The 26,676-nt window shown below is 50.5% G+C and overlaps 2 protein-coding genes across 4 annotated transcripts in view; one reads left to right on the top strand and one right to left on the bottom strand.

Annotated features, from left to right (window-relative positions):
- Positions 1-569: 569 nt before the first annotated feature.
- On the top strand, positions 570-16,567 carry FEZ1 (fasciculation and elongation protein zeta 1). The gene is made up of 10 exons (XM_066564386.1): positions 570-668; positions 5,401-5,715; positions 8,542-8,638; positions 9,511-9,612; positions 10,720-10,936; positions 12,547-12,818; positions 13,504-13,584; positions 13,974-14,049; positions 14,512-14,577; positions 16,404-16,567. Exons 2-10 carry the CDS (start codon positions 5,441-5,443, stop codon positions 16,418-16,420), a joined length of 1,203 nt encoding a protein of 400 aa, XP_066420483.1. The 5' UTR covers positions 570-668; positions 5,401-5,440; the 3' UTR covers positions 16,421-16,567.
- Positions 16,568-17,567: 1,000 nt separating this feature from the next.
- The window catches only part of PKNOX2 (PBX/knotted 1 homeobox 2), a 104,028-nt gene continuing 94,919 nt past the window's right edge, over positions 17,568-26,676 (bottom strand). For all 3 annotated transcript variants that reach the window (XM_066564383.1, XM_066564384.1, XM_066564385.1), the window contains 6 exons: positions 25,591-25,723; positions 25,418-25,515; positions 23,404-23,523; positions 21,603-21,679; positions 19,960-20,138; positions 17,568-19,159 (listed from right to left, as the gene is read on the bottom strand). In XM_066564383.1, coding sequence (XP_066420480.1) covers positions 18,912-19,159; positions 19,960-20,138; positions 21,603-21,679; positions 23,404-23,523; positions 25,418-25,515; positions 25,591-25,723 — 855 coding nt within the window. In that variant the 3' untranslated portion in view covers positions 17,568-18,911. The remainder of the gene's footprint in view (positions 19,160-19,959; positions 20,139-21,602; positions 21,680-23,403; positions 23,524-25,417; positions 25,516-25,590; positions 25,724-26,676) is intronic.

Here is a 26,676-nt window from a genome sequence, read left to right as displayed (position 1 = left end):
GATATTCCACTTGGCTGTGAACTAAACCCAGCTTAAAAAACAAAACAAAACAAAAAACAAAAAAAAACCCCAACAAAAAACAACAAATCTCCCCCCAAAAAAACACCAAAAAAAAACCCCAGCATACATGACAACATTCATCTAAAGAAATTTTCAAATTGATAATAATTTTTAAAAGTTAAAACTGAAATAAAATTATTATAAAAAGCTGCTAATTTCTTGTGATTACTATTTTATTTTTTGAGAGGAAAAAGGATTTTTATTTTCTAATTCCCTTTATTTTTATTTTATAATTTTTAATTGTTTTATTTTAGAAAAGAAAAGATCTTCGGATACATGACTTGACCTTTATGTAATCTTTTTTTATATTTCCTCTCTATAAATTTCCATTGTCATTTCCATGGTTTCAATGATTTTTTCCCTTTCTCCCTCGGTGTCAGCGACCGGCGCAGACCCGCGTGTATAAGTGGATGGATGGACAGGGGGGGTCCAAAGGGAATTTTGGGGCTCGGTGAACGGACGGAGCCCCCCCGGGACGAGGGATGACGTCACGGCTCCCTTGACCACCATCCGCATCCCCCTTCGCGGTGACGTCACCTGTCCTCCCCCGCGCCTGCGCAGTGCGGGCGCAGCACCCCCGGCGCGGAGCGGAGGATGCGGGGCTGCAGGTGGGTGCGGGGCCGGGGGCCCACGGGGACGGCAGGGGGGCTGCAGGGGGGTGCGGGGATGGAGGGGGCTCGAAAGGGGCTGGAGGGGGGCTGGGGGGGGGGTGCGGGGCCGGGGGGCTCCAAGGGGGCTGCAGGTGGGTGCGGGCCCCGGGGGGCGGCGAGGGATGCGGGGCTGCCGGTGGGTGCGGGGCTGGGGGGGCGATGAAGGGTGCGGGGTTCGGGGGGAGCGAGGGGCGATGCTGTCCTTGCATGGGGGGCGATGCTGTCCTTACAGGGGGGGGCGATGCTGTCCTTGCATCGGGGGGCGATGCTGTTCTTGAGGAGGGGGCGATGCTGTCCTTGCATGGGGGCGATGCTGTTCTTGAGGAGGGGCGATGCTGTCCTTGCGGGGTTCGCACGGCGGTGCGGGTGTTGCGGGGGTGTTGCGGGGATGCTGCGGGCGGTGCCGGGTTGGGGGCGCACCGCGGGCTGACGCTGCGGGCAGGGCCGGGGAGCGGGGCCGGCGGGGAGTGGGGTGCGCTCGCACACTGCGGGGGCGGCCTGGGGGTCCTGGGGACGCGGGGGGTGCGCCTGGGGGCGGCGGAGGGAGGGGCGGCGAGCGCAGCGAGGGCGGGTCCGTGTGCGGGTGTTTGTGTGCGTGTGCGCGCAGCGCTCGGCGAGTGTGCGAGGATGTGCGTGTGTGCGTGTAAGGCTGAGCGTGTGCGCGAGGGATGTGCGTGTGCAGATGTGTGGGCAAGGGGTGTGCGTGTGCCCGCAGCACTCAGCGAGTGTGCGAGGGCTCAGCGTGTGTGCAAGGGGTGTGCATGTGCGTGTCCAGATGTGTGTGCAAGGGATGTGCGTCTGCGGGTCCAGATGTGTGCACGTGTGTGCAAGGGATGCACACACTCGGCCCCTTGCAGCACGTGCAAGGGATGTGTGTGTGTGCAAGGGATGTGTGTGTGTGCAGATGCGTGTGTGCAGGGCTGTGTGTGTGTGTGCAAGGGATATGCGTGTGTGCAAGGGATGTGGGGGTGCAGATGCGTGTGCAAGGGATGTGCATGTGTGTGTCCAGATGTGCATGTGCAAGGCTGTGTGTATGTGCAGATGTGTGTGCACACAGATGTGTGTGTGTGCATGTGAAGGTGTGCATGTGCAGCTGCAGGGGCACACGTGCAGGCACGTGGATGTGCAGGTGTGTGTGCAGGTGTGTGTGCATGCACTGTGGTGCAGGTGTGTGTGCAGGTGTGTGTGGGGCCTGGAGCTGGCTGCTGTGGGGTCCCTGGTGCATGTGTGGGAATGCACAAGTGGTGCAGTGTGTGTGAGGGGACGCAGGCATGCACTGGGGTGCACTGTGTGTGTGTGCATGCATGCACATGTGGGGATGCTGAGTGCAAAGACTTGCATGGGACAGGGTGTGCATGCCCTGGGGCACGTGGGGGTGAATGCGTGTGCAGCCCAGCGCAGGGGCACCACTGCAGCACGCATGCACCTGTCTGCAGGCACTGTGCACACATGCACTGCTCTGTGTGTGTGCTCTGCATCTCTCTGTGCATGGCATGCGTGTTCATGGGGAGCACCAGGCCCTGTCGTGTGTCTGTGTGTCTGTGTATCCATGTGTCTCTGTGTCTGTCTGTGTGTCTGTGTATCCGTGTGTCTGTGTGTCTGTCTGTCTGTGTGTCTGTGTGTCTGTGTGTCTGTGTGTCCGTGTGTCTGTCTGTCTGTGTGTCTGTGTGTCTGTCTGTCTGTGTGTCCGTGTGTCTGTGTGTCTGTCTGTCTGTCTGTCTGTGTGTCCATGTGTCTGTGTGTCTGTCTGTCTGTCTGTCTGTGTGTCCGTGTGTCTGTGTGTCTGTGTGTCTGTGTGTCTGTGTGTCTGTGTGTGCTGCAGGTGTGTGCAGGGCTGGGCTCCCCTGCAGGTGCACACGTGCAGGGTGTGCATGCACAGGGCGTGTGCTGCAGGGCTCGGGGCACCAGTGGGGCACACGTGCATGGGGTGGTGGGACACAAAACCCTTTCAGGGCAGGTTTTCCCCAAAGCTGTGATGTTTGTGCTGCCCTCCCCAGGGAGCATGGCCAGGCTGGGCTGTGAGCTGTGCTGACACCTGTACTGGGCTGCTCCTGGCTTACTCCTGAGTTACTGATTGCTTGCTCTGGGGCTACTGCGAGGATATTCTCAGTAATCTCCTGAGGGAGTAGTGAAATGCTGACAAGGCTCAGCTGAGGTGCTCCCAGGGCTGCTGGGATGCCATGAGTTTACTAGGATGTGGACAGGCTACTCTGCAGACAGCAGTAAGGCACTTGCAGAGTGGCACTAAGCTACTCTCAGGATACTCTGTGGATGCTACTGGGGTGCTGTAAAAGCTCCACTAAGGTACCATCAAGCTGCTACTAAGATACTTCCAGAGTTGATACTGAGGTACTCCTATGAGGGTACCACTGGAGCAGCTCACACAAGGTTCCTCCCAAGATACATTCAGCACAGATACAGGGCAGTAAAATACCTGGAAAACACCACAGTGCCAGCAGCACACTGAGGATAAGAGGTGGATCCCATTACACTACTACTAGGATCCTAACAGCACACTCCTTATCTACTACTGTGATACTATCAGGGCACCAGGGTGCTCTTGGGATGCTCCTGACAGAATCAGGGTATTTCTGCCTGTGCTAGTACAACATCAGGACAATGCTGAGCTGCTGCTAGGATACTCTCAGTGTAGCACAAAGGTACTACCAGGATGTTGCTAAGATGTTATCAGGATAACGCTCCAAAATATCCCTTGGCTAATTGTAAATGTATTGCTAATGCTAATGAGTATGCTGATGAGGTACTACTGAGACACTACAGGGTCATTGCTAGGATACAACATTTCTGCTACTACTGTGATAGCACCAGGATATTATCACAGAGCTTCTGAGGTGCTCTCAGGACAGGGGTCAGTTTGCAGTGGGATGCTCTTAGGATGGGTCAGTTTGCAGTGGGATGCTCTCAGGATGGGTCAGTTTGCAGTGGGATGCTCTTAGGATGGGTCAGTTTGCAGTGGGATGATGCTCTCAGGATGGGTCAGTTCGCAGCAGGATGATGCTCTCAGGAGTAAAGTGCAGTTATCTGTAGGATGCTCTCAGGATGGGTCAGTTTGCAGTGGGATGATGCTCTCAGGATGGGTCAGTTCGCAGCAGGATGCTCCAGGACGGGTCAGTTTGCAGTGGGATACTCTCAGGAGTAAAGTGCAGTTATCTGCAGGATTCTCTCAGGAGTAAAGTGCAGTTATCTGCAGGATTCTCTCAGGAGTAAAGTGCAGTTATCTGTAGGATACTCTCAGGAGTAAAGTGCAGTTATCTGCAGGATGCTCTCAGGAGTAAAGTGCAGTTATCTGCAGGATTCTCTCAGGAGTAAAGTGCAGTTATCTGCAGGATATTTCCCAGATGCTACAAGGGCACTAGGAAAGGTCGTGGTAAGATAATTCTGGGATGCCATCAGGGCAGCACTCACGTTTTTGGGGTACTGGCAGCACATTGCTGATACTTTCAGGCCACTTGCTTAGCAGTGACAGAGTGTCAGATTAAAACCTTTTCTGAGTCACAGATGGGGTAACTGAGAGGTGGCAAAAGCTGATAGGCCAAGAAACGCTTGTAATGTTTTGTAATTAGGAAATGATTGTAATTAGTTGGCTTCTGATTGTGATGGCATGAATTATAACATCTGTATTGTCTCGCCCCTCACATGAGACTGAAAATGGAATAAAAGTTTTAAAAACACCTCTCAGTTACCCCATCTCTGGGTCAGAAAAGGGCATAATCTGACAATATAGTATGAGGATACAACTAAGATACTCCCACTTCAGGGCAATGGATAGTGGTATCACATTTTTTACAAACTGTCAGGGTAGCACTAACCTGCCTGGACCACTATGAGCACTTTATTGCTACTCGTAAATTACCTCTAGAATGGAGCCACAATATCAGAATATTCCTTCTGAAGGTAGCGCATCCTGTTGGGATACTACCAGGATACTACAGAGTTACTGTTGGTTATACTACTACTGTTATACTGTTGGTATAACAGCCCTGACAGCAGGGTTTGGGTGAGCACAGCAGCCGTGAAGGGAACAGGGAACTGGGTGTTGTAACTTGTGAGTAGCCTGGTGAGGGAACAGGGAGCTGGGCATTGTAGGCTGAGGGAACAGGCAGCTGAGTGTTGTAACCTGTTAGTAGCCTGGTGAGGGAACAGGGAGCTGGGTGTTATAACCTGAGGGAACAGGCAGCTGGGTGTTGTAAGCTGTTAGTAGCCTGGTGAGGGAACGGGTTGCTGGCTGTTGTAAGCTGTTAGTAGCCTGGTGAGGGAACGGGGAGCTGGGCTTTGTAAGCTGTTAGTAGCCTGGTGAGGGAATGGGTGCTGGCTGTTGTAAGCTGTTAGTAGCCTGGTGAAGGAACGGGGAGCTGGGCTTTGTAAGCTGTTAGTAGCCTGGTGAGATAACAGGTTGCTGGCTGTTGTAAGCTGTTAGTAGCCTGGTGAAGGAACGGGTTGCTGGCTGTTGTAAGCTGTTAGTAGCCTGGTGAGGGAATGGGTGCTGGCTGTTGTAAGCTGTTAGTAGCCTGGTGAGATAACAGGTTGCTGGCTGTTGTAAGCTGTTAGTAGCCTGGTGAAGGAACGGGTTGCTGGCTGTTGTAAGCTGTTAGTAGCCTGGTGAGATAACAGGTTGCTGGCTGTTGTAAGCTGTTAGTAGCCTGGTGCTGACGCTGCCCTGTCCCTGCAGCTAAGGCAGCAGCAGCAGCAGCAGCCGCGGGTGTTGAGGGATGGAGGCGCCGCTGGTCAGCCTGGAGGAGGAGTTCGAGGAGGGGCCCGGGGACGATGGGGGGTCCCCGCCGCGCCCCACGGACCCCGCGCTGGCCGAGCTGGAGAGCTTCTCCGCCGAGATGATGAGCTTCAAGTCCATGGAGGACCTGGTGCAGGAGTTTGACGAGAAGCTCACCGTGTGCTTCCGCAACTACGACGCTGCCACCGAGGGCCTGGCGCCCGTGCGGGGCCGGCTGCAGGCGCAGGAGGAGGAGGAGCGCCTGCAGGATGAGGAGTGAGTAAGGGCCCCTGCTCCCGGGGCCTCTTCCCACCCTGAACCCCCCCACAGGGCAGGCTTCCCCCCAGCACTGCAGCACGGCCGTGCTCCGTGCCATACTCCGTGTCGTATCCTGTGAGTAAGGGTTCATGTGCCATCTTGCAAGGTACAGCCCACATGCAGCTCGGCCCCTTGCAGCACAGCACAGTCGTGCAGCAGCGTGGAATAGCTGTGTAGTATCTTTTGAGTAACTGTGTAGTATCTTTTGAGTAGCTGTACAGTATCTTTCGAGTAACTGTGTAGTATCTTTTGAGTAGCTGTGTAGCATCCTATAAGTAGGCCACCCCCGAGCCTGCATGCATCCTGTCATGGTCATTAAACACTCCCCTTTCCCAGAGCGTGCCCACAGCAGGACTGTGTAGCACTTCAGAGTAGTGGTGTAGTATCTTATGAGTAATACCCCCCCCCCCAGCCTGTTGGGACCTCCTTGTGCTCTTCTATGAGCATCACACGCAAATCAGCACCTGGACTGTGCTGTGGATCATACAGCACCTTGGAGTAGCTGTGTAGGATCCTTGGAGTAGCTGTGTGAGGTCCCTGGAGTAGCAGCCCATGAGGAACAAGATCAGTGTGTCCCATGCCACGTTGCTGGGGGCCACAGCCCTGTCTGTGCAAGGAAAGCCCCAGGGGTTGAACATAAACCTTGAGTAAGGTGTGAGTAGAGCCCCTCTGTACCATGCTAGGGGATGGCCAAATTCCCTAGGGTGAAATTCCCCCCAGGCTCCCCAGTTATTATTGTGCCTTTTGTGTCAAATCCTACATTAAAAACCTTGTTTTGTTACAAAATGCCATTTTTCCTGCAAACCCTTGGCATTTTCCTCCTGATGATTCACACTATCACATTTCTAGTGGATTTTTTGTCTGTTTAATTGGGATTATTCCAAAATCACTAACCCTCATTCTCCCCAAGCAAAGGGGTTACATTCAACCCCAAAAGCCCCAAATCTGTTGGTTTGTGTCTGGATTTTTTTCCCCCAAACCCACTGAGGCTGCAATGATTTTTGCAATTGGTCAAATTCGTGGTTTTTCAGAGCAAAATGCAGCTTGGCTGCGCGCCGGGGCTGCCGCGCTGTCGCCGCTTTGTGCCACTTATTGTGTCTTTTTTGGGTCACTTTGGGCAAAACAGGGCTTTTTTTTTTAGTCTTCTTTGAATGAGCCCTGTGTGCAGGCTGGGGGAGGTGCCATGGCCTCACAGGCACTGCATTTCCAGAGTTTTTAACCATTTCCTGCCATAATTAACTCAGAAATCGCTGCTGGTCTTGGCCTGCCCCTGTAGGGTGCTGGTCCTTTAAGAGCAGAGGGAAGAAAAAAAATCAAATTTGGGGGAATAATGACTAATTTGCCGTGCTTTGTTAAAAAAATAAGTATTTAGGATTTGACATCTGCATTTTTTGTATGTTGATTTGTGAAATCTGTGATTCCAAGGGGAATTCAGCCCTGGTGAGAAGGGAAATATAATAAATCCCAAAAAGGAGCAGTTTTGGGGCTGGAAAAGGGGTAAATGGTTTTGGGGTGATTTTCAAGCACCAATTGGACTGAACCCACCATTTCTGGTGGGAAAATGGGGGGGCTTGCTTCAGATGGGGAGAAAATTTCTGATTTCTTTCTGTGCCTTTCCCCCCATTTTTGGCCTTTTTCTCAATGTTGCCACTTACCAGCTCTTTTTTCCCTTTTTCTGTCTTTCTCCTCCATTTCTTCCTTTTCTCTACTTGCCCTGCCTTTTTCTCCATTTTCCCCTTCATTCTCCCATTTTTCTTACATTTTCTCCTTTCCCCCATTTCCCTTTTCTCCTGAATTTTCCTTTTTCCCTCTTTCAGCCCTTTTCCTCATTTTCCTATTCCCTATCATCTCCTCTTTCCCTTTCTTCCCTTTTGTTCCTCTTTCTCCATTACCCACCATTTTTCTTCTTTTCCCTCTTTCTCATTTTCCTTCCCTCACTTCTTCCCCTTTGCCCCTTTTTGCCCTTTTTCCATCTTCTTTACCCCTTTTTTCTCTTTTCCCCTCTTTTCCCCCTTTCCTTTTTTTTCCCTCTTTCCCCTCTTTTCCTTCTCTGTTCCTCCTCTTTTGGTCCCTATTTCAGGAAAGCATTTTAGGGTGTTTCTAGGTGTTGAAAAGTGACATTTTGGGATCTCTGGGGTATTTCAGTGAGGGGATTGGGTGGTTGGAACATGACAGGGTGGCATTTTTGGGGGATATTTCAGAAGAGCATTTGGGGACAGTTTGGAATGTTCCAGGGCAGCATTTTGAGGTGTTTTGGGGCCTTTCAGAGAGTCCTGGGGCTTTGGGGCTGCTTTGAGATAATGTTTTTTGCCACTTCAGAGCATCATGGAGATGTTTTTGAGTGGCATTTGGGGACATTGAGAGACATTTTGGGACTTTGCTGTGGCCTTTTGGAGTGTTTTGATAGCAGCATTTCAAAATGACATTTAGGGGGCATTTCAGGTGCTGGGGCTGCATTTTTGGGTACTTTGGGGTATTTCAGGGCAGGATTTCATGATGCTGTTTTGAGAAGCTTTGGGGTCTTCCAGGATATCATTTGGGGTTTTCTAGGATATCATTTGGGGTGTTTGGGGATGTTCCAGGCATCTCAATGGTGTTTGGGGATTTTTGGAGGTCATTTCAGGATGTTCCTGGGCTGCATTTCAGGATGTTTCTGGGCTGCATTTTGGGATGATTCTGGGCTGCATTTCAGGGTGTTTTGCAGCATCTCGGTGTGCCATTTTTGGGCTGTGTCTCTGAGATGTAACATTTTGGGATCAGCACTGACCACCCACCTCCCTGCAGGGTCTGGGATGCTCTGACTGATGGCTTTGCCCCCCGGGGCTCCCCCCGGCCCTGGCAGCTCCCTGGCACCGAGGCCCTCGACGGCACCGACCCCCAGGTACGGCTGTGACATCCCCACAGCGTCCCCTGGGTGTGATTGACAGCTGTCAGTCAGCCCTGAGGCCCAGTCACCATCATGGCACTGCAAACCACCCACAAAGGGTTGTTTTAGCACTTGGTCTGTGCCAGTTTGCCCCCATGCCACGTTGGGGTGGGTGTTTTTGGGGTAGAAAATGGGTTTTCATTTGTAGTGAGTTTGTGCTGTCAATGGCTGCTTTTGGGGTTGTACAAATGTCCCAATATCCATGGAATTGAACCCATTTGGATGTGTTGCTGAAGGGGGAAGAGAAGATAACTTCCTTGGGTTGTTTTCTGCTAAAAAGGTGAAAAAAGATGGTGAAAGGTGGGAAAAAAGAAGATGCCTCCTCACCCAACATCTCCATCCATCCGTTCCCTGGTGCTGTTCCCCTCTGCCACGTCCCCACCTGGTGTCCCCACCCTGTGTCTCCATCAGACCCCTCCCATTCAGCCCCACCAGGCCTCATTTCCCCATCCAGCATCCCCTGTGTCTCCACTGAGCGTGTCCAGCCCCTCCCTCCATCCAGCACCCCTGGACTTCTCCCTGTCTTTTCCTACTCCATGGCTCCATTCCCCAATCTCCATCCAGCATTGCCTGTCCAACATCTCCATCCATCTCCTGCCACACCTCCCCCTCCAGTGCTGTGCATTGTCCCTGCCCAAAGCCCCATCCAACATCCCCACCCAGCGTCTCCATGCAATGCCCTCAATCCAACATGTCCCGTTCGATGTCCCCATGCCACCCCCATGTCCCCCTGAGCCGGGGCTGTGGCTGTGTCCCTGCTGGGGCCATGCCCACACCAGGCCGGGCCTGTGGTGCCACCAAGGCTGCCCAGCCTGTGTCTCCTGCAGCTCGGTGGGAAGGAGGAGGAGGAGGAAGAGGAGGAGGAGCTGACTGAGAGGAGTGAGCAGGACTCTGGGATCAATGAGGAGCCGCTGCTGACAGCTGAGCAGGTACCCATGGGCACCTGGAGCCCTGCATGGCCTCCCAGAGCCAGGCTTGGCCACCTCAGCCCATGACCATGAGCTGAAAGCACAAGGAAAAGGCAAATCCCAGCGTCTTGGGGTGGGGCATGCAGGACCTGGAATGTGGATGTAGGCAGAAGTGTAGGCTGTGGGGGTGATGAGGGATTTGGGTGATGTGGGAAGGTGGGCAGTGGGTGCTGCTGTACAAAATGGGGAGCATGGGGGGAAGGATGGAAGTGTGGGGGGCAGAGGTGGGGTGCAGGATGCAGGGTACAGATTCAGGATGCAGATGCCAGATACAGAATGCAGATCTGGGGTGCAGGATGCAGGTGCCAGATGTGGGGTGCAGGGTACAGGTTCCAGATACAGGGTGCAGACGTGGGGTGCAGGATGCAGGTGCCAGATGTGGGGTGCAGGATGCAGGGTACAGAATTTGACTGCAGCAGCAGGGTGTGGATGCAGGATAGAGAATGCAGGTGCAATTACAGGATGCAGGAGGAGGAGGTGGGTGCAGAGGGCAGATGCAGCCAGATGCAGGATGCAGATGTAGATGTGGATGCAGATCCTCAGTGTCCATGGAATGTGGGATTTGGATGGAGGGGGGAGTGTGGGATGCAGGTGCAGGATGCAAATAGAGGACCCAGGGTACAGATGGTAAATGCAGGTGCTGATGCAGGATGAATGGAGCAGAATGCAGATGCAGGATGGAGGGGAGGATGCAGAATGCTGATAAGGATGGAGGATGCAGATGCAGATGCAGATGGAGGATGCAGGGAGCTGTTGCAGGTGGGGGTGCAGGACAGGAGTGCAGGGAGCAGGTGCAGGACAGTTGCAGGTGTGGGTGCAGGATGTGAGGGGTGCAAGGTGCAGGAAGGATGCAGGTGTGGGTGCAGGGTGTGAGGGGTGCAAGGTGCAGGAAGGATGCAGGTGTGGGTGCAGGGTGTGAGGGGTGCAAGGTGCAGGAAGGATGCAGGTGTGGGTGCAGGGTGTGAGGGGTGCAAGGTGCAGGACAGTTGCAGGTGTGGGTGCAGGGTGTGAGGGGTGCAAGGTGCAGGAAGGATGCAGGGGCACATGGAGGTCACTGATGCCCCACAGGTCATCGAGGAGCTGGAGGAGCTCATGCAGAGTTCACCTGACCCTGAGGCTGACCCCGAGGGTGAAGAGGAAGAGGAGGAGGAGGAGGATGAGGAGGAGGAGGAAGAAACCAAGGCTGATGCTGAAGGCAAAGGTGGTGGTGGGGGCACGGAGCCCATCCTGCTGCGGGAGCTGCATGCTTTCTCCCCTGCCTTCAACAACAACTGCTCCCACGAAGGTACGGCCAGCAAAGCCCAGGCCCGTCACTTTTTGGGGACAATTCCAACCAAATTGGACAACTGAGTCTCCCCAGGCCTCAGTGCTGGCTTGCTCTGGGACTTGGCCGGAAGGGCTCTTGGCAAAAACTGTGAAGAGCACAGGGATGTGGCTTTTGGTGTGGAAAGGCACGTGGGGTTCACCAGGAACCTTTGTGTTCTGCATGGGGCGATCCACGCACGCGAGATTTGTCACTGCTGGCGTGGGCTCTGTCACCAACAGGCCCAGGCACTTCACTCATTGCTCTGCTCTTTATCTCACTGTGCAGGTCACCAATCACACCATGTCACTAATTGCACTGTGCATGTCACTAATTGCAGCATGCATGTCCATAATCACACCGTACATGTCACCAGTTGCACGATGCATGTCAATAATTGCACCATACGTGTCAATAATTGCACCATATGTGTCAATAATTGCACCATTCGTGTCAATAATTGCACCATACATGTCAATAATTGCACCATACGTGTCAATAATTGCACCATTCGTGTCACTAATTGCACCGTACATGTCACTAATCACACCCTGCCTGTCACTAATTGCACTGTGAGTATGACTGACTGCACCTTGCATGTCACTAATGGTGCCAGAAGTCCCTTAATTGCTCTGGGCACATCGTTTATGGCTCTGAGCATATCAGTAATTGCACAATGGGTTTATCTCTTGCTGTCTCAGAAAATGCAGAGCCCATCTCGCTGAGCACGAGATGCATTTTAATGGCTGCAGTGTTGTGTTTCACTGACTGCACTGGGGTGTCCCTGACTGCACCAGGCATTTCCTCCTTTCCCCATGCATGGCACTGCCTGCAGCGAGTCCAGAGGAGGCCATGGAGATGGCCCAAAGGCTGCAGCTCCTCTGCTGCAGTGACAGACTGGGAGAGGAGAAGGCTCTGGAGAGAGCTCAGAGCCCTTCCAGGGCCTGAAGGGGCTCCAGGGGAGCTGCAGATGGACTGGGGACAAGGGATGGAGGGACAGGACACAGGGAATGGGTCCCACTGCCAGAGGGCAGGGATGGATGGGATATTGGGAAGAAACTTCCCTGTGAGGGCAGTGAGACCCTGGCACAAGGTTTGCAGAGCAGCTGGGCTGCCCCATCCCTGGGAGCGTCCAGGGCCAGGTTGGACACTGGGGCTTGGAGCACCCTGGGCTAGAGGAAGGTGTCTGTGGGAGGTGGAACAAGACAGGCTGTAAGTCCGTCCAGCCCCTGTTGGGGATGCCCCGGGACACCAGGGGTCTGTGCCGGGCAGGGCTGGGGCAGCTGTTCAGGGTATCCCGGGACCCCAGGGATCTGTGCCGGGCAGGGCTGGGGTAGATGTTGGGATATCCCGGGACACCAGGGGTCTGTGCCAGGCAGGGCTGGGGTGGATGTTGGGATATCCCGGGACACCAGGGGTCTGTGCCAGGCAGGGCTGGGGTGGATGTTGGGATATCCCGGGACACCAGGGGTCTGTACCGGGCAGGGCTGGGGCGGCTGTTGGGATATCCCGGGACACCAGGGGTCTGTACCGGGCAGGGCTGGGGTGGATGTTCAGGATATCCCGGGACACCAGGGGTCTGTACCGGGCAGGGCTGGGGCGGCTGTCGGCGCGGGAGCTGCTGGCGGCCGCGGGCCGGGCGGAGGCTGCGAGCCGGGCGCTCTCGGCGGAGCTGGTGGCGCAGCTGGCGCGGCGGGACGAGCTGGCCTTCGAGAAGGAGGTGAAGACGGCGTTCATCGGGGCGCTGCTGGCCGTGCAGGGCGAGCAGCGGGAGCAGCGAGAGGCCGCCCGGCGCCGCCGCAGGGACAAGGGGCTGAGCCTGCAAGGGGCGCGCTCGGAGCGCGGCGGGAGCATGCCCCGAAAGGTGGGCACGGACAGGAGCGGGGGGCACGGGGGTCAGGGGGGAGCTGGGGGCAAGGTGGGGCAAGGGCATGAGGGATGGGATGGGGAGGGATGGGATGGGATGGGATGGGATGGGATAATGGGATAATGGGATGGGATAATGGGATGGGATGGGGTGGGATGGGATGGGATGGGATGAGATGGGATGGGATGGGATGGGATGGGATGGGATGGGATGGGATGGGATGGGATGGAAGGGGATGAGATGATGGGATGGGATAATGGGATGGGATGGAAGGGGATGGGATAATGGGATGGGATGGAAATAGTGACAAGGTGGGGCAGAGGGACATGGGGGCAAGGCAATGGATAGGATGGGATAGGTTGGGATAACGGGATGGGATAATGAGATCCATGGGATGGGATGGGACAATGGCATGGCATGGCATGGCATGGGAATCGCAACAGGATGGGGCAGAGGGGCATGGGACAGGGCATGGGAAGGACACAGGATAGGGACAGGGGCGCTTGGAGCAGGGACACAAAGGGATATTATGGGATGGGGGTATGGAGCAGAGTGCTGGGATCTGGGCAGGGTGTGGGTGGGGGAGGCAGGGGGTTGTGGGGGATGCTGGTGGCAGGGGAGGTGCCACAAGTGACCTTGCTGCCCTGGGAGGTGACAGGGTGACACCTGGTTGTCCCCCCAGCGCTTCAGCATGGAGGGCATCTCCAGCATCCTGCACTCCGGCCTGCGCCAGACCTTTGGCCCTACCACCAACGAGAAGCAGGTGCCCTTTTTGACCCCCAAAATTGCCCAAATCTGTTTGCTTTCACTCCTCCTCCCTGCTCTCCCCATTCCCCTGCATCCCCCAACCCCCTGTTAAAATCTTTCTTCATTTTACAACCCTGCTCCATCCCCTACACCCTGGTAACCCCTCTTGAAAAAAATTACCTGTTTTCACCCCAAAAAGTCCTCCTGAGGAGGGATGGATTTGGGTGGAGTTTGCAGCAGAACCCAGTTAGTTCAGCACTCTCCAAAATACCTGCAAATTAAATGCAATTGCAGGAATTTTGCAGAAATACTCTATTTTTGTGCACATTTGTCTCAAGACAATGCAGAAACCAGGCAGCTTTGTGCCATCTGGGTGGTTTTTTGGGGTGGCTTTTGTTTTTGCAGTACCTGAACACGGTGATTCCCTATGAGAAGAAAGGGTCACCACCCTCCGTTGAGGACCTGCAGATGCTCACCAACAGTGAGTATTCATTCAAGCTGCTGGTTTGGGTCACCATCACGTGTTTTGGGGACACAAAGGCACATTCTGCTTTGCTTCAGTGGCTGCAGTTTGGGGGATTTTTTGCATCCTTGCTGCATGGGCAGTTTAAGGTGCTACCACCCAGGTTGCATCATCATTGCAATAAACCCACCTGGTGGGGAAAATCCCTGCTTGCATCCCTGCAGCACAGCTGGTTGGCAGCCAACACCTCCCCCCAGTTTATTCTCCCTATACCAGGTTGGTTTGGGGTAAATCACCCATTCTGCACTGCCACAGGTTGGCTAATGGGGATGGAAATCCTTTTTGGTCCTGTTTGTGTGGGTGTTCCTGCTGCATAAATTCTATGGGGAAATTGTATGGCAACTGTGGGGCTGGTTTGGGGGGGAAAAGGGACATTTGGGGGCAGCAGAGCCAGGCTCACTGCCTTGTTCTCCCTCACAGTCCTGTTTGCCATGAAGGAGGGGAATGAGAAGGTGCCCACTCTGCTCACGGATTACATCCTCAAAGGTACCTGCTCCCCCCTGCCTGCCCCAGGCACCCTCGTGCATCCTTCACTCAGCTCCTCTGCATCTCTGTGCCTCCAGCCCAGATCCCTTCTGCACCCTCCTGCCTCTCCCCTGCATCCTTTGTGCATCCCTTGCCCATCCCTCTTGCAACCTCATTCATCCCTTTTGCATCCCCTGTGCATCCTTGGAGAATCCCAATCCTGTGCCATTCCTCCTGCATCCCTCCTGCATCTCTGCTGCACCCTGCACACATCCCTCAGGCATTCTTTGTGCAGCTCTCCTGTCCTCAGACAGCTCTCTCTGTCTCTGAGGTGCCTGTGCAGCTTCCTGCCCCATCCTGGGGCCCATCTGCTTCATCCACACAGCCTCATCACCCTCTGTGCACCCTCCCTCACCCCCCCACCCCATCAGGCACCCTCCTCTGCCTCCCTTGGGCATCCCCATCCATCTGGGATCTCCTGGGCATCCTTGTGCACCCCTGTGCATCTCCCACACCCTTCTTGTCCATCTCTTGTGCATCCTCCTGAGTCCTCGTGCGTCCTTCATCTCCTCCTGTGCACTGCTGTGTGTGTGCACCCCTTTCCTGTTCCTCCTGCATCCCATCTGCAGCCTCCTGCAGCATTTCTGCATCCTCATGTGCCCAAATGCCTCGTTCACACTCGTGCAGCCTTTCTGCTCCTGAACCCTTGTGCACGTGGGGCTCACTCCTCTGTCCCTGTGCCCTCCTGCCTGTCCTTGTGCTCATTCCTCTGTCCTTGTGCAACCCCTGGGCACCCCTGTCCATGCAGGTGCAGCCCTGTGTGTCACTGTGCACCTTTGTGCAGCATTGCATTGTGCATTCTTGTGCACCCTCCTGCATCCCTGTGCATGCTCATGGATCACAGAGCATTCTCCTGCATTCCAATGCACCTTCATGCATTCCAGGGCATCCTCCTGCATCCTTGTGCATCTGCATGCACTCCAATGCATCCCCATGCACATTTGTGCATTCTCCTGCATCTTTGTGCATCCTTGTGCTTGCTCATGGGTCATAGCACCTTCTCATGTATCCCTGTGCATCCTCCTGCATTCCAATGCATCCTCCTGCATCCTCCTGCATCCCTGTGCATCCTCCTGCATCCCTGTGCATTCTCCTGCGTTCCAATGCCCCTCCATGCTTCCCCACACACCCCTGTGCATCCCTGTGCATCTTCCTTTATTCCAACGCATCATCCTGCATCCTCCTCCATCCCTGTGCATCCTCCTGCATCCCTGTGCATCCCTGTGCATCCTCCTGCATTCCAATGCACCTCCATGCTTCCCTCCACCCCCCTGTGCATCCCTGTGCTTGCTCATGCATTTCAGTGCATCCTCCTGCATCCCTGTGCATCCTCCTGCATTCCAATGCCTCCTTGTGCATCCCTGTGCATCCTCCTGCATTCCAGTGCATCCCTGTGCATTCCAATGCCTCCTTGTGCATCCCTGTGCATCCTCCTGCATTCCAGTGCATCCCTGTGCATCCTCCTCCATCCCTGTGCATCCCCCTCCATCCCTGTGCATCCTCCTGCATTCCAATGCCTCCTTGTGCATCCCTGTGCATCCTCCTGCATTCCAATGCATCCTCCTGCATCCCTGTGCATCCTCCTGCATTCCAGTGCATCCCTGTGCATCCTCCTCCATCCCTGTGCATCCTCCTCCATCCCTGTGCATCCTCCTGCATTCCAATGCCCCTCCATGCTTCCCCCACCCCCTGTGCATCCCTGTGCTCTCTGCTGCCTCTCTGCACCCTCGGTGCCCCCGTGCAGTGCCCCAGACGCCCTCTCTCTCCCTCTCTCTCTCTCTCTGCAGTGCTCTGCCCGACCTGACGCGGTGCTGCCCCCACACTCCCACCCCGGCGCCTCCAAACGGGGCCAAACCCCAGGAAAAAGGGACAACGCCCCCGTGGCTGCCCCACCCTGCACTTCCCCCTTTGCACAGCTGGGAATAAAGAATTCCTTCCATTAATTAGGCAACTGGTGTCCAGTGTCTGTGTCTCCCCTTGCTCCTGGCGGTGCTTTGCAACTTTTTGATAGGAAAATGATGTTTTTAAGCAAAAGAATCCCAACATAGACTTAGCTCATGAATATTTTGGGATCTCTAAAAAACACAAACTTCTGGCAAACGAGCTGCTGGCTGCAGCTGCCACCATCAGAGAGGCAAAATTCAGATGAAATTCCATTCTTGGGGATTTTTCACATTTTTTCACTTTTCTGTGACCCCATTTTCTGCTAAAAATTGTGCAAACATCACCCAGAAAATCAACCCATTATTAAGGAATGGCTCATTAAGGGACAGGGGGGTTTCCATCGTTTGGGGGAGAATTGCTCTGTTTTGGGGTTTGGCACTCATTCTGGGGAAGAGTGCCTAATTTGGGGGTTGTTGCTCATTTTTGGAGAGTGTTGTCCATTTTGGGGCAAATTCAGTCATTTTGAGAGAAGTTACTCATTTCCAGAAGGACCAGTTTGGGACAGCATTCTTTGGGGGCATGTCACTCATTTTGGGGGAGAATTTTTGGAGAATACAATTCCTTTTGGGGTGAGCACCCATTTTGGGAGAAAATCACTCATTTCAGGGAGAAATTAGACCCTTTTGGGTCACCATTTGATTCTGAGGAGCATCTCTCATTTTTGGAAACCATCACTCATTTTGGGGTTGTCTTTGGGGGAGCTTCTGGGGGAGAATCACTCATTTTTGGAGAGAACAGCTCATTTTGGGGTGTGCATCATTCATTAGTGGGCAAAACCTCATTGGAGCTTGAGGGGGGAAATTTTCATTTTTGGTGGACCATCAGTTTTGGAAGTATAAATCTAATTTTGTCCACATCACTCAATTACCAATTTGGATCCATGCACCCATTTTGGGGGTAAATTAGTTTTATGAGGGGAGTTTTGCCCACTTTGGGGGGTTATTCCTGCATTTTGGGTCTTCTCCACTCAAAGGAAGAAGCTGCCAAGAAAATACAGGTGCGACCCCTCATCTTGTAGCACTTTATAATAAATGGCCAGGAATTAATACTAAATTACAATGAATCCTTTATGAAATTACAGATTACATTCACGCCAGATCAGTATCCAAAAATAGGCATTTCTGCCCATTGCATCACTTCTGTTTTTTATCCCAGCTCTTGTTCAGCTGCTTTTGTCAACTCTTCAAGAGCCAGGAAAAAAAAAGGACAATATGGGCAAAAAGCCTCCAAGAAAATGATCCTTCTCCTAGAATCTCACATTTAGAGCAGGAACCTGCAGAAAACAATTCCTTTATTTTTGCCCTGGTTTGCTTTTGCATTTCCTCCCATGCCACATTTTAAGGCGAATCCACCCTTTTGCTAGCATTTAAAATTAAAAAACCCAAAATACAGGGTTTTTGGCAGTTGCCCTCCCCCATGGGGCTACAGCTCCACCATTTTGCCATGTGGAGGGACAATACCAGGGAGAAATCATCTTTTAAGCAACAATACTTAGTTTCCTTCCACCCAGGCGAGTCGTGCCCATCGCCATTCAATTTTGGGTGAAATCTCGAGTTTTTTTAAACCAATTTCCCCCCATTTTTAACTAACTCTGTGCCAAAATGCCTTTGGAAAAGTTTTACTTCCGGCAGCCTTTGCCCCAACTCTGCCTCCAATCTCGGCCCTTAAGGATGAGAATGGGGTGAGTTGGATTTTTTCCAGATTCAGCAGAGGTTTTAGCACATAAATTAAAGGATTTGGAGGAATTTCCTCCCTTTTCCAGAAAGTTGTGTCCAGAGTCACCAAGCAGCCTCAGCACTGGGGCCAAAGTTGGGAGGTTTGGGCAATCCCATGAGTCGAGCACCAAACCCTCCTTGGATATAGCAGAATTTGCACTCGCTGATTATTTTTCTTCCCCCTCCATGCCAGTATTTATGCCTGTGAATGACCTTTCTGAGGGAAAAATCCAAAAAGCATCAAGTCCTAGGGTTGGTTTGGCTTTTCTTTGCACCAAGAAATCCAAGGGATGGATGCAGTGGCCCACCCACCACTGCCCACCAGCATCCGAGCGTCACGTGGGGAAAACGACTTTCCCTAAAAATGCTTTTGCTTACCAAAAAATGAAGGGAAAAAGAAAAACAAAACCTGAAAGAAAAGATTCATCTGGCCACAATATGTGCCTTGTAAACGTGTGTCCACTTCTGGGCGCTGCCATGGTGGTCCCTGTGCTCCTGGGGCAGCCAGGGCCTCTGCCAGCACTGCCAGTTTGCTTTTTGCTCACTAATTTCTTCTTCTTGCCTTTATTTTTTTTTGCATTTCGGGGGGAATTTTGTATCTGGTGCTGTCAATGATTTGGGAGGGTGCAGGAGGAGCTATTCCAGTGAGTCACTGTGGTCCAAACCAAGGTCAGCACCAGGTGCCGCTGGGAGGCCACCAGGCTCTTCCTCCAGCTCTTCCTCCTCTTCCTCCTCCTCCTCCATCTCGTCCTCATCCTCCTCATCCTCCTCCTCTTCCTCAGTGCCATCCAGGGAGTCGTCATGGGCTGCCAGCATCGCCTGCTGCATGGCCATGGTGGCAGTGGCTGATGAGAGGGGCTGGAGGTTGTCCATGCTAAGCGAGCCTGGAATTAAAAGCACAGAAATAAGGACTCCCCAGCTAACACAGAAAGGACAAAAGAAGGGCATAAACCAAGAATAACTCAAGCGAAAAGCTTGGAGAGCTTCACCATAGGGTGTCCCACCTACCCCAGTCACTCCCTAAGGTCCAATCCTTAATTTTTTTAAGCTAATGCATCATTAAATATCAAGAATCCTTAGTTCTGAGCAAGTAGATGCCCAAATTGGTTGGGCAGATCTTCTCTCCATCTTCTCTCAAGTCCTACCTTTCCTTCTCTTCATCTCGTCCTGTGTGTGTTCATTTCTGCTCTCTTCACCTTCTCTTCATCTTCTCCTTTCATTTTCCTCATCTATTGTTTGTTCATTGTCTCTCTTCATCATCTTCATCTTCTCTATTCTTCTCTTCATTTTCATCATCTATTTTCTCTTCATCTTCTTTCTTCATTGTTCTCATCTGTTCTTCGTTCATTATCTCTCTTTATTGTCATTACCTTCTCTATTCTCCTCTTCATTTTCATCTATTTTCTCTTCATCTTCTCTCTTCCTTTTTTGTCTCAATCTGTCTTCTCATCTCCACCTTTCCACATCTCCCCTGCCTCCCTCCCTTCCCCAGCTCCTCAGGAGATGACCCAGGCCATGCCCCACAGTGGGTGATCATCATCCTGGTGGCCAACTGGAAGGACCTTCTTGCAAGGACACCTCTTGTCTTTCCCCACAGCTCAATAAAGGCCTCTAGAAATTATCAATTAAGGCCATAATTAATGCATGGCCTAGAAGAGCAGGGGCCACTGGGGCTTGTCCTTACCGTCAGGGTTTGTCCCTGCATTGCCCCCCTGCTGCTGCAGCACGCCGGCGGCGATGGAGTTGGGCCAGAACCGCTGCGTGGGCCGGTGCTGGGATTTGATTTTCTTGGCTTTGGGGGCTGGGTCCGGGTTGCTGGCGTCCAGCATGGGCTGCAGGATGCGCCGCCGGGCGTTTATGAACCTTCCCATGGGAAAGAGAGAGCAGTGCAGTGAGTGAGAGCCGTTACACCAACACCGAGTCAAAGCAACGCTATGGCAAATAAATGGGTGGCAACATAATAATAATAATAATAATAATAATAATAATAATAATAATAATAATAATAATAATAATAATAATAATAATAATAATACTTTAGGAAAGCAGCTCCATGGTTCAAAAAGCTGGGGGTTTGTTTATTTGCCTGTCCCACTGTCCCAGATTGCAAGGCAAGATGTATTCTATTCCCATCTGTATGGCAGATTATCTTTTGTCAAGTGGGCAGTTTGCCTTATCTCTGCCACACCCACTCCTCCCTCTGGGGAGACACCTGCTGATAACAGCTATTGAATGTCCCTGCATGGCTGATAAGAACTGCAGCATCCCATTGGGAGATGTGAGCCCAGAGGGAGGAGCCAAGCATTCCTACCTGGATATAATCTGGAGATTCTGGAACACCAGCCAAGCATTCCTACCTGGATATAATCTGAGATCCTGGAACACCAGCCAAGCATTCCTACCTGGATATAATCTGGAGATTCTGGAACACCAGCCAAGCATTCCTGCCTGGATATAATCTGGAGACTCTGTAACACCAGCCAAGCATTCCTGCCTGGATATAATCTGGAGACTCTGGAACACCATCCAAGCATTCCTACCAGGATATAATCTGGAGATTCTGGAACACCAGCACGGCTTCTGCACTGGATTTCCCAGAGGAGCAGCAGCTGCCTCTTGCCCTGGATCTCCAGAGGCAGAGACTGCACCTTTCTCCAGGATCCCTGCTCCAGCAGAACCAGCCCTGACACTGCAGGAGGGCTGAGCCACAATTCCAATGGGACTGCTGCCAGCACCCTGACCCACAGGGTGTCAGGATGGGTTCTGACTCTGGCAGTGTTGGTTTAGTTCACTGCATTGTTTATTTTATCCTTTTATTTTCTTCCCTATTAAAGAACTGTTATTTCCTGCTCCCATATTTTTTGCCTGAGAGCCCCTTAATTTAAAATTTATAGCAATTTGGAGGGGTGGGGAGGGTTCACATTCTCCATTTCAGGGGAGGCTCCTGCCTTCCTTGGCAGACACCTGGCTTTGCAAACCAAGACAGTCACATTATAGTTCTGCATTAATTTTTCCTGCTGAGTTGGGAGAATGCTGCACATTGGATTTGCCAGGAGAGGGCACTGAGACCTTGCAAACCTTGCTGACACTAAACACCACTGAGGTCATCTCCCAGAAATCCCAGAGTCACAAAATCACAGAATAGGCTGAGTTGGAAGGACTCCCCAGGATCATTGAGTCCAGCTCCTGGCACTGTGCAGGACACCCCAAGAATCAGCCTTAACCACCCAAGTTACTCCACAAAAAAGCATCATACAGCACCAAAACAGGGTGGAAAAGGTCCTAAAGCCAGCAAAATGACTGAGTGGGCCACCAGTATCTGCTCACCAGTTGTTGACTTGCAAGAGGGTCAGGTTGGTTTGGGCAGCAATTTGCCTCTTCTCATCCTCTGTGGGGTAGGGGTGCTGGAAAAAAAGAGAGATGGGGTAGCAAGATTGCATCCCTGCATGCAAGATGTCATCCCTGAGTGAAAAATAATGAAAACCTGCTCTCCCCAACCCCCGCCCCCAAATATGGTGGCTTCTTGCATTTGCTGAATGCAAGATTGAAGGGTGGCATCCAAGAGCATCAAGATTTCCTCAGGGCTTAGGGCACTTAGGGTTTTTCCAAGGCTTTCCATCAAATGCTTTCCTTGAAGGAAAATGTTCTTGGGTTTTTTTAACTCTAGGAATTTTCCAGTGATGGTTGTTGGTAAACATGAGATTTGTGCTTCAAATGCAGCTTTTTGCTCTTTTTGCTGCTTTATTGTCAGAGGCATCAATGAAACACCCTGAAACATCTGCACTGAACCACCAGCACTGAAAGTTTGAGCAACCTCCTTCCAACTGTGCTAAAGTGCTCTTTTCCAACCCCAGAAATGAAATTATTATCAAAGCCATGTTTTGGAGCCCCAAGCCAGTGACAATTACCACAACTTGTTTTTCAGCTGTTAGCCCCAGAATTGTGATTTCCTTGACAGCACCACCCAAAGTCAATGCACACTGAAGATTCACTTCCCACTGGGGCCTCAGTGGTTAAAAATGGCAATTTTGGGGGCAGAAATATCCTGGTTTTGGTATATTATTTCCAGCATTCTTTCCTCCTGCTGATGCTCCAAAACTTCCAGTAAAATGATGAGACTTTTTGGTTAAAAACCACATCATCTCTGACACCAGATGGAGAAATCTCACGGGGAAGCCCAAATTTCTTCTGACCACAAGGACCGGGCTGTGAGCAAAGATCCAACCATCCAGCAGAAGAATTTTTTGCAGATTTTCAATTCCCTTTTGGAAATCTTAAACTATGGGTTTCTCCTAGCACTTGGCAGAAAATTGCTTTGCAGTTTCAGGTCTTTAAAATCCTTTTTAAGCCCACAAATCTGCAGTTGTACCCTCTAGAAATATGGGAGATGCACATCACAGCAACTCTCTTGTCCTCATTGCAATAAATCCAGAATTTTCCATTAAAAAAAAAAAAGGCTGGGAAGTTCTGCTGCTGCTTCAGATCCTGGCTGATTTTTCCATAAGTTGCTTCTTAGAGCTGTTACCTTCTGCATTACTGGTGCCTTGGGGATCTCCCAGCACTCTGTCTGCCTGGAGAGCCAGCCTTTGCTACCAGTTTCCAAGTGATTTCTTGGCTGAATTATGCAGGAAAAAATATGGGATTTTTGGCTTTTTGCCCTTCTCCCAGCCCTGCTGATGAGAGAGAACTCTTCATGCACAAAAATATCCAGTTTGCATCTAAGCTCCCTCCATCTTCCATCTCCAATGCCCCAAATCAGGGTGACTTTGCAATTCTGTGTTTTGACTGGCGGCTGATGTGCTACAACCCTACCTGTGAGGAGCTCTCACATTCCAGCTTGCTAGAAAAGGATATTTTGGAGCTGTTAATGCAAAAAACCGCTCAATTATCCATCTTCAAAAAGTCTCAGGAGTCCCCATCTAGATTTGTGTGCTTCTTCCTGCCTTAAGAGAATATTTTTTTCCCACCTGCAGTGACAATGGTAATTCCCAAAATACACCCAAAATACAAACCACTTTGCACCTCCAAACACAAATTCAGACAAACCACCACCTGGATTTGAGAATTTCTGGACTTTTTGTCCTTTTTTCCCCATCTTTCAGGGTGTTTTGGTGGCTGAGGTGCTCACCATGAGATGCTGGAAGAGCCATGAGCGCATGATGTTGGTGGCATGTTTGGGCAGGACCCCCCGCTTGTTCTTGGACTTCTTGTCCTCACCATCAAGGAGGGAGGTGAGATCCAGGTTCACCTGTCAGGGCAAAAGGAATGGGGACAGAATTGCTTGAACATGGTGATGGGCAACCCAAAAAAATGAGCAAAATGGGAGTGGGATGAGTGAAAAAAACCTGGCACTTATAGGAGCGTCCAAACACCATTTCCTGCTCCACCAAATCTGCATAAATGCAGATTTCTCCCAGGATCTGTATTTTTTATCTCAATTTTTTTTGTCAATGCTTTGCAAGGGGTAATGGCACTGTTGGGGCGTGTAGTGATGACACCATGGCCAATTTCAATGTGTGCTTTAGGAGGAAAACCCTTTTACCTGAAAAAAAAAAATTAAAAATCCCCCAAACCTCATAAAAAGATTATTTTCTCAAATGAAAGTTAAAAAAAAACCCTGCCAATCACCAACCCCTTGCAAACCCATATTCCTCACCCAGCTGATTTCCACCACAAGGAGAGACATGCCCATTGAGCCAAAATTTGCTTTTTTGCCCCCCAGAAATGAAAAAGAAGCATCTTGCTGCAAGAGGAGTTTTAATGAGGATTCAGGAACCAAACTGAAATCTAAGCACTTGAGTTAAAAAGGGATTTTTTTTTTCCCCAAGTCTTCATCAAAACACTTCTCCTGGATGAATTAAACATCAGGCCAGCAGGTCCCTGTGATTCCCCTGGGCTGCAGCTGAATAAATCATGCCAGTGGCACAGGAAGAGCATCCAAAGGTGCTTGTCCAAGCTCTCTCCCTGCCCCAATATTCCCTGTGCACATGTTTTTCCCACCACAGAGGGTTTTGCTGCAAGATTTAAACCTGCAATGGAGAGATATTATAGAAAGAGAATTTTTAAGCATTGCACAGGCAAAAAAAAAAAAAAAACCTGCCAGGGAGGTGGCACCTCTTTTCAAAATGCTGTTTATTGATTGTTTGATAAGAGGCTCCTGCAATTAAAATGGGGCATTTCAGGAATAATGGGGGTGAATTTCTGCTGCTCTGCCCCCAGGAAGCAGCGTTACAGAAATTGAAGGTTTGTTTTTTTTTTTTTTTCCAAATTCCTGGGGTTGGGAAGAGCTCATGGACAAGCTGTGCTAATAAATCCAGCTCTGCTCCAAATCATTGTCTCACTGCAAGAGTGCAGGGATCATTGCATAACTCATTGCAATGTCAGGGAAAAAAAAAAAAAGGAATAAAACCAGAGCAAATGGCTGAAAAATATCCCCAAATTCAGAAAGGAAGACCTAAAAATGAGCCTTTCCCACAAGTGCCATGACTGCTGTGCTGGACAGGCAATGCCAGGGATCCCAGATCTATAATATATCAGCAATAATATCTATTTTTATATATAGATAGATAGATTAGATAATAGATGTGTAGATATATAGATATGTAGATATATAGATAGATTTATAGATAGATATCAGCAATAATATCAGCAATATCATCCATAATATCTATCTATCTATCTATCTATCTATCTATCTATCTATCTATCTATCTATCTATCATCTATCTAATATCCTATCCTATATATAATTATTAATATAGAGTATAAAATATGCAATATGTACAGTGCACAGTATATATGTATATATATACACACACATATAATAAAGCATACAGAATAAAATACCATGTTCTTTCATACTTTACAAATAACAGCTATTGTTACATGTTATATATTGCACTAAATAATATTATGTACATTATTATTATATGTTGTAATATTTTATAACAATAATATAAGCACTGTTATAACTTCTTAGGTCATTGCTATAATTTGTTAGGCACCCCAAAGGCACCTGGCAGATGGGTTTAATCAACGTTTCTTGCTAATTAAAAATTTAAGACACTCCAAGGATTGAATTTATGGAGAAATGGGGGGGTTCTGCCTGCTGCAGTGCCAGCCTGGAGCTGGCAAGGCCTTACCTGGGCATTGGGGATCTGCAGGGCACCAGGGGTGATGGCCTGGGCGAGCACCTGGCCCTGCGACGTCACCATGGTCACGGGCTGGTACAAGGCTCCACCTATGGCAAAAAACACGTGTGGGGGCACCCAAACCCCCAGGGTGGCCCTGCCCACACCTGCCCTGCTCCGCATACCTGGCACGGCGGGCGAGCTGCTGCCAGTGCCCATGGCCAGGTTGCCAGGGGGCAGAGTGGCCGCGGGCACCACGATGCCCGCAGGGGGGTTGGAGGCCGGCGGCAGCGCTGCTGGAGAGCTCTGCAGCATCTCCTGCACAAAACAAAACACCAAACACGTCAATTGCAGCCGGAAAGTTTCATTTGTTGTCCCCCCCCAAATTTATTTTTTTTTTATTTTGGTGGTTCGACGGGAAAAATGGCAGGAAATTGTTTTCTGCAGCATCTCCTGCACAAAACAAAACAACAAACACACCCATTTCAGCCTGAAAGTTTCCTTTTTTGTTCCCCTCTAATTTTTTTTTTATTTTTATTGGTGGTTCGATGGGGAAAAGTGGCAGGAAATGGGATTTTTCAGTTTGTTGCAAGTGCAAATAAAAGACGGAAAAATAAAGGTTTATGCTCTGCAAAGCCCCCATTTAGCATCTCCACCAGACTTGTTTCCTTTGTACAGTCATTCTTCTCCATAAAAAAATATGAAAAGAAAAAAAAAAGATCATGAGGGACCAAAAGGAATTTATTTTATCTTTTTCTTTCTTAACATTTCTCTTTTTTTGGTGCTTTGACTGGGACTGGATGATGCAACCTTTGCTAAAATTCAGGCTGAGCACCACAGTTTATCTTAGAGTAAAAAAATGAAGTTAATAATAATATGACCCCATTGATATAATTTCTTGAAGCTTTAAGCTAAATTCTTGCAAAAATGGGCAATTTTTTGAGTCAAAAGCTGTAATTTTACTTTAAGGTCCATCTCTGGAGCAACCACCACAAGACCCCAAATGGAATGATTATTTGATTATTTATTTTAATATTTAAATGACTATTTGAGTATTTAATGTGACATTTTGGGAAGGGAGGAGTGCCACAATTGAGGCTACAGGGGAATACAGGGCAATGTACTCCAAGCTTCCACATGGGCAGAATTTTGCAAATAATATTGGTAATATTGATTAAATGATCATTTTAAAATAAACCAAAGATAACTACATGTCTATAATTCACCTAACTGGAATAGAAATAAAACTGCACTTTTTTTGTGCAGTTTTA

The sequence above is a fragment of the Molothrus aeneus genome, chromosome 22 (genome assembly GCF_037042795.1).
Source record: "Molothrus aeneus isolate 106 chromosome 22, BPBGC_Maene_1.0, whole genome shotgun sequence".
Classification (NCBI taxonomy): domain Eukaryota; kingdom Metazoa; phylum Chordata; class Aves; order Passeriformes; family Icteridae; genus Molothrus; species Molothrus aeneus.
This window is presented reverse-complemented; position numbering and strand designations above follow the sequence as displayed.

Excerpts from the sequence above, each read along its gene's own strand:
- FEZ1 (XM_066564386.1), top strand. The coding sequence starts at position 5,441 with ATGGAGGCGCCGCTGGTCAGCCTGGAGGAGGAGTTCGAGGAGGGGCCC. Across the intron at positions 10,937-12,546 it reads CAACAACTGCTCCCACGAAG|GGCTGGGGCGGCTGTCGGCG; the intron begins GTACGGCCAGCA and ends TGTACCGGGCAG. Across the intron at positions 12,819-13,503 it reads GCGGGAGCATGCCCCGAAAG|CGCTTCAGCATGGAGGGCAT; the intron begins GTGGGCACGGAC and ends TTGTCCCCCCAG.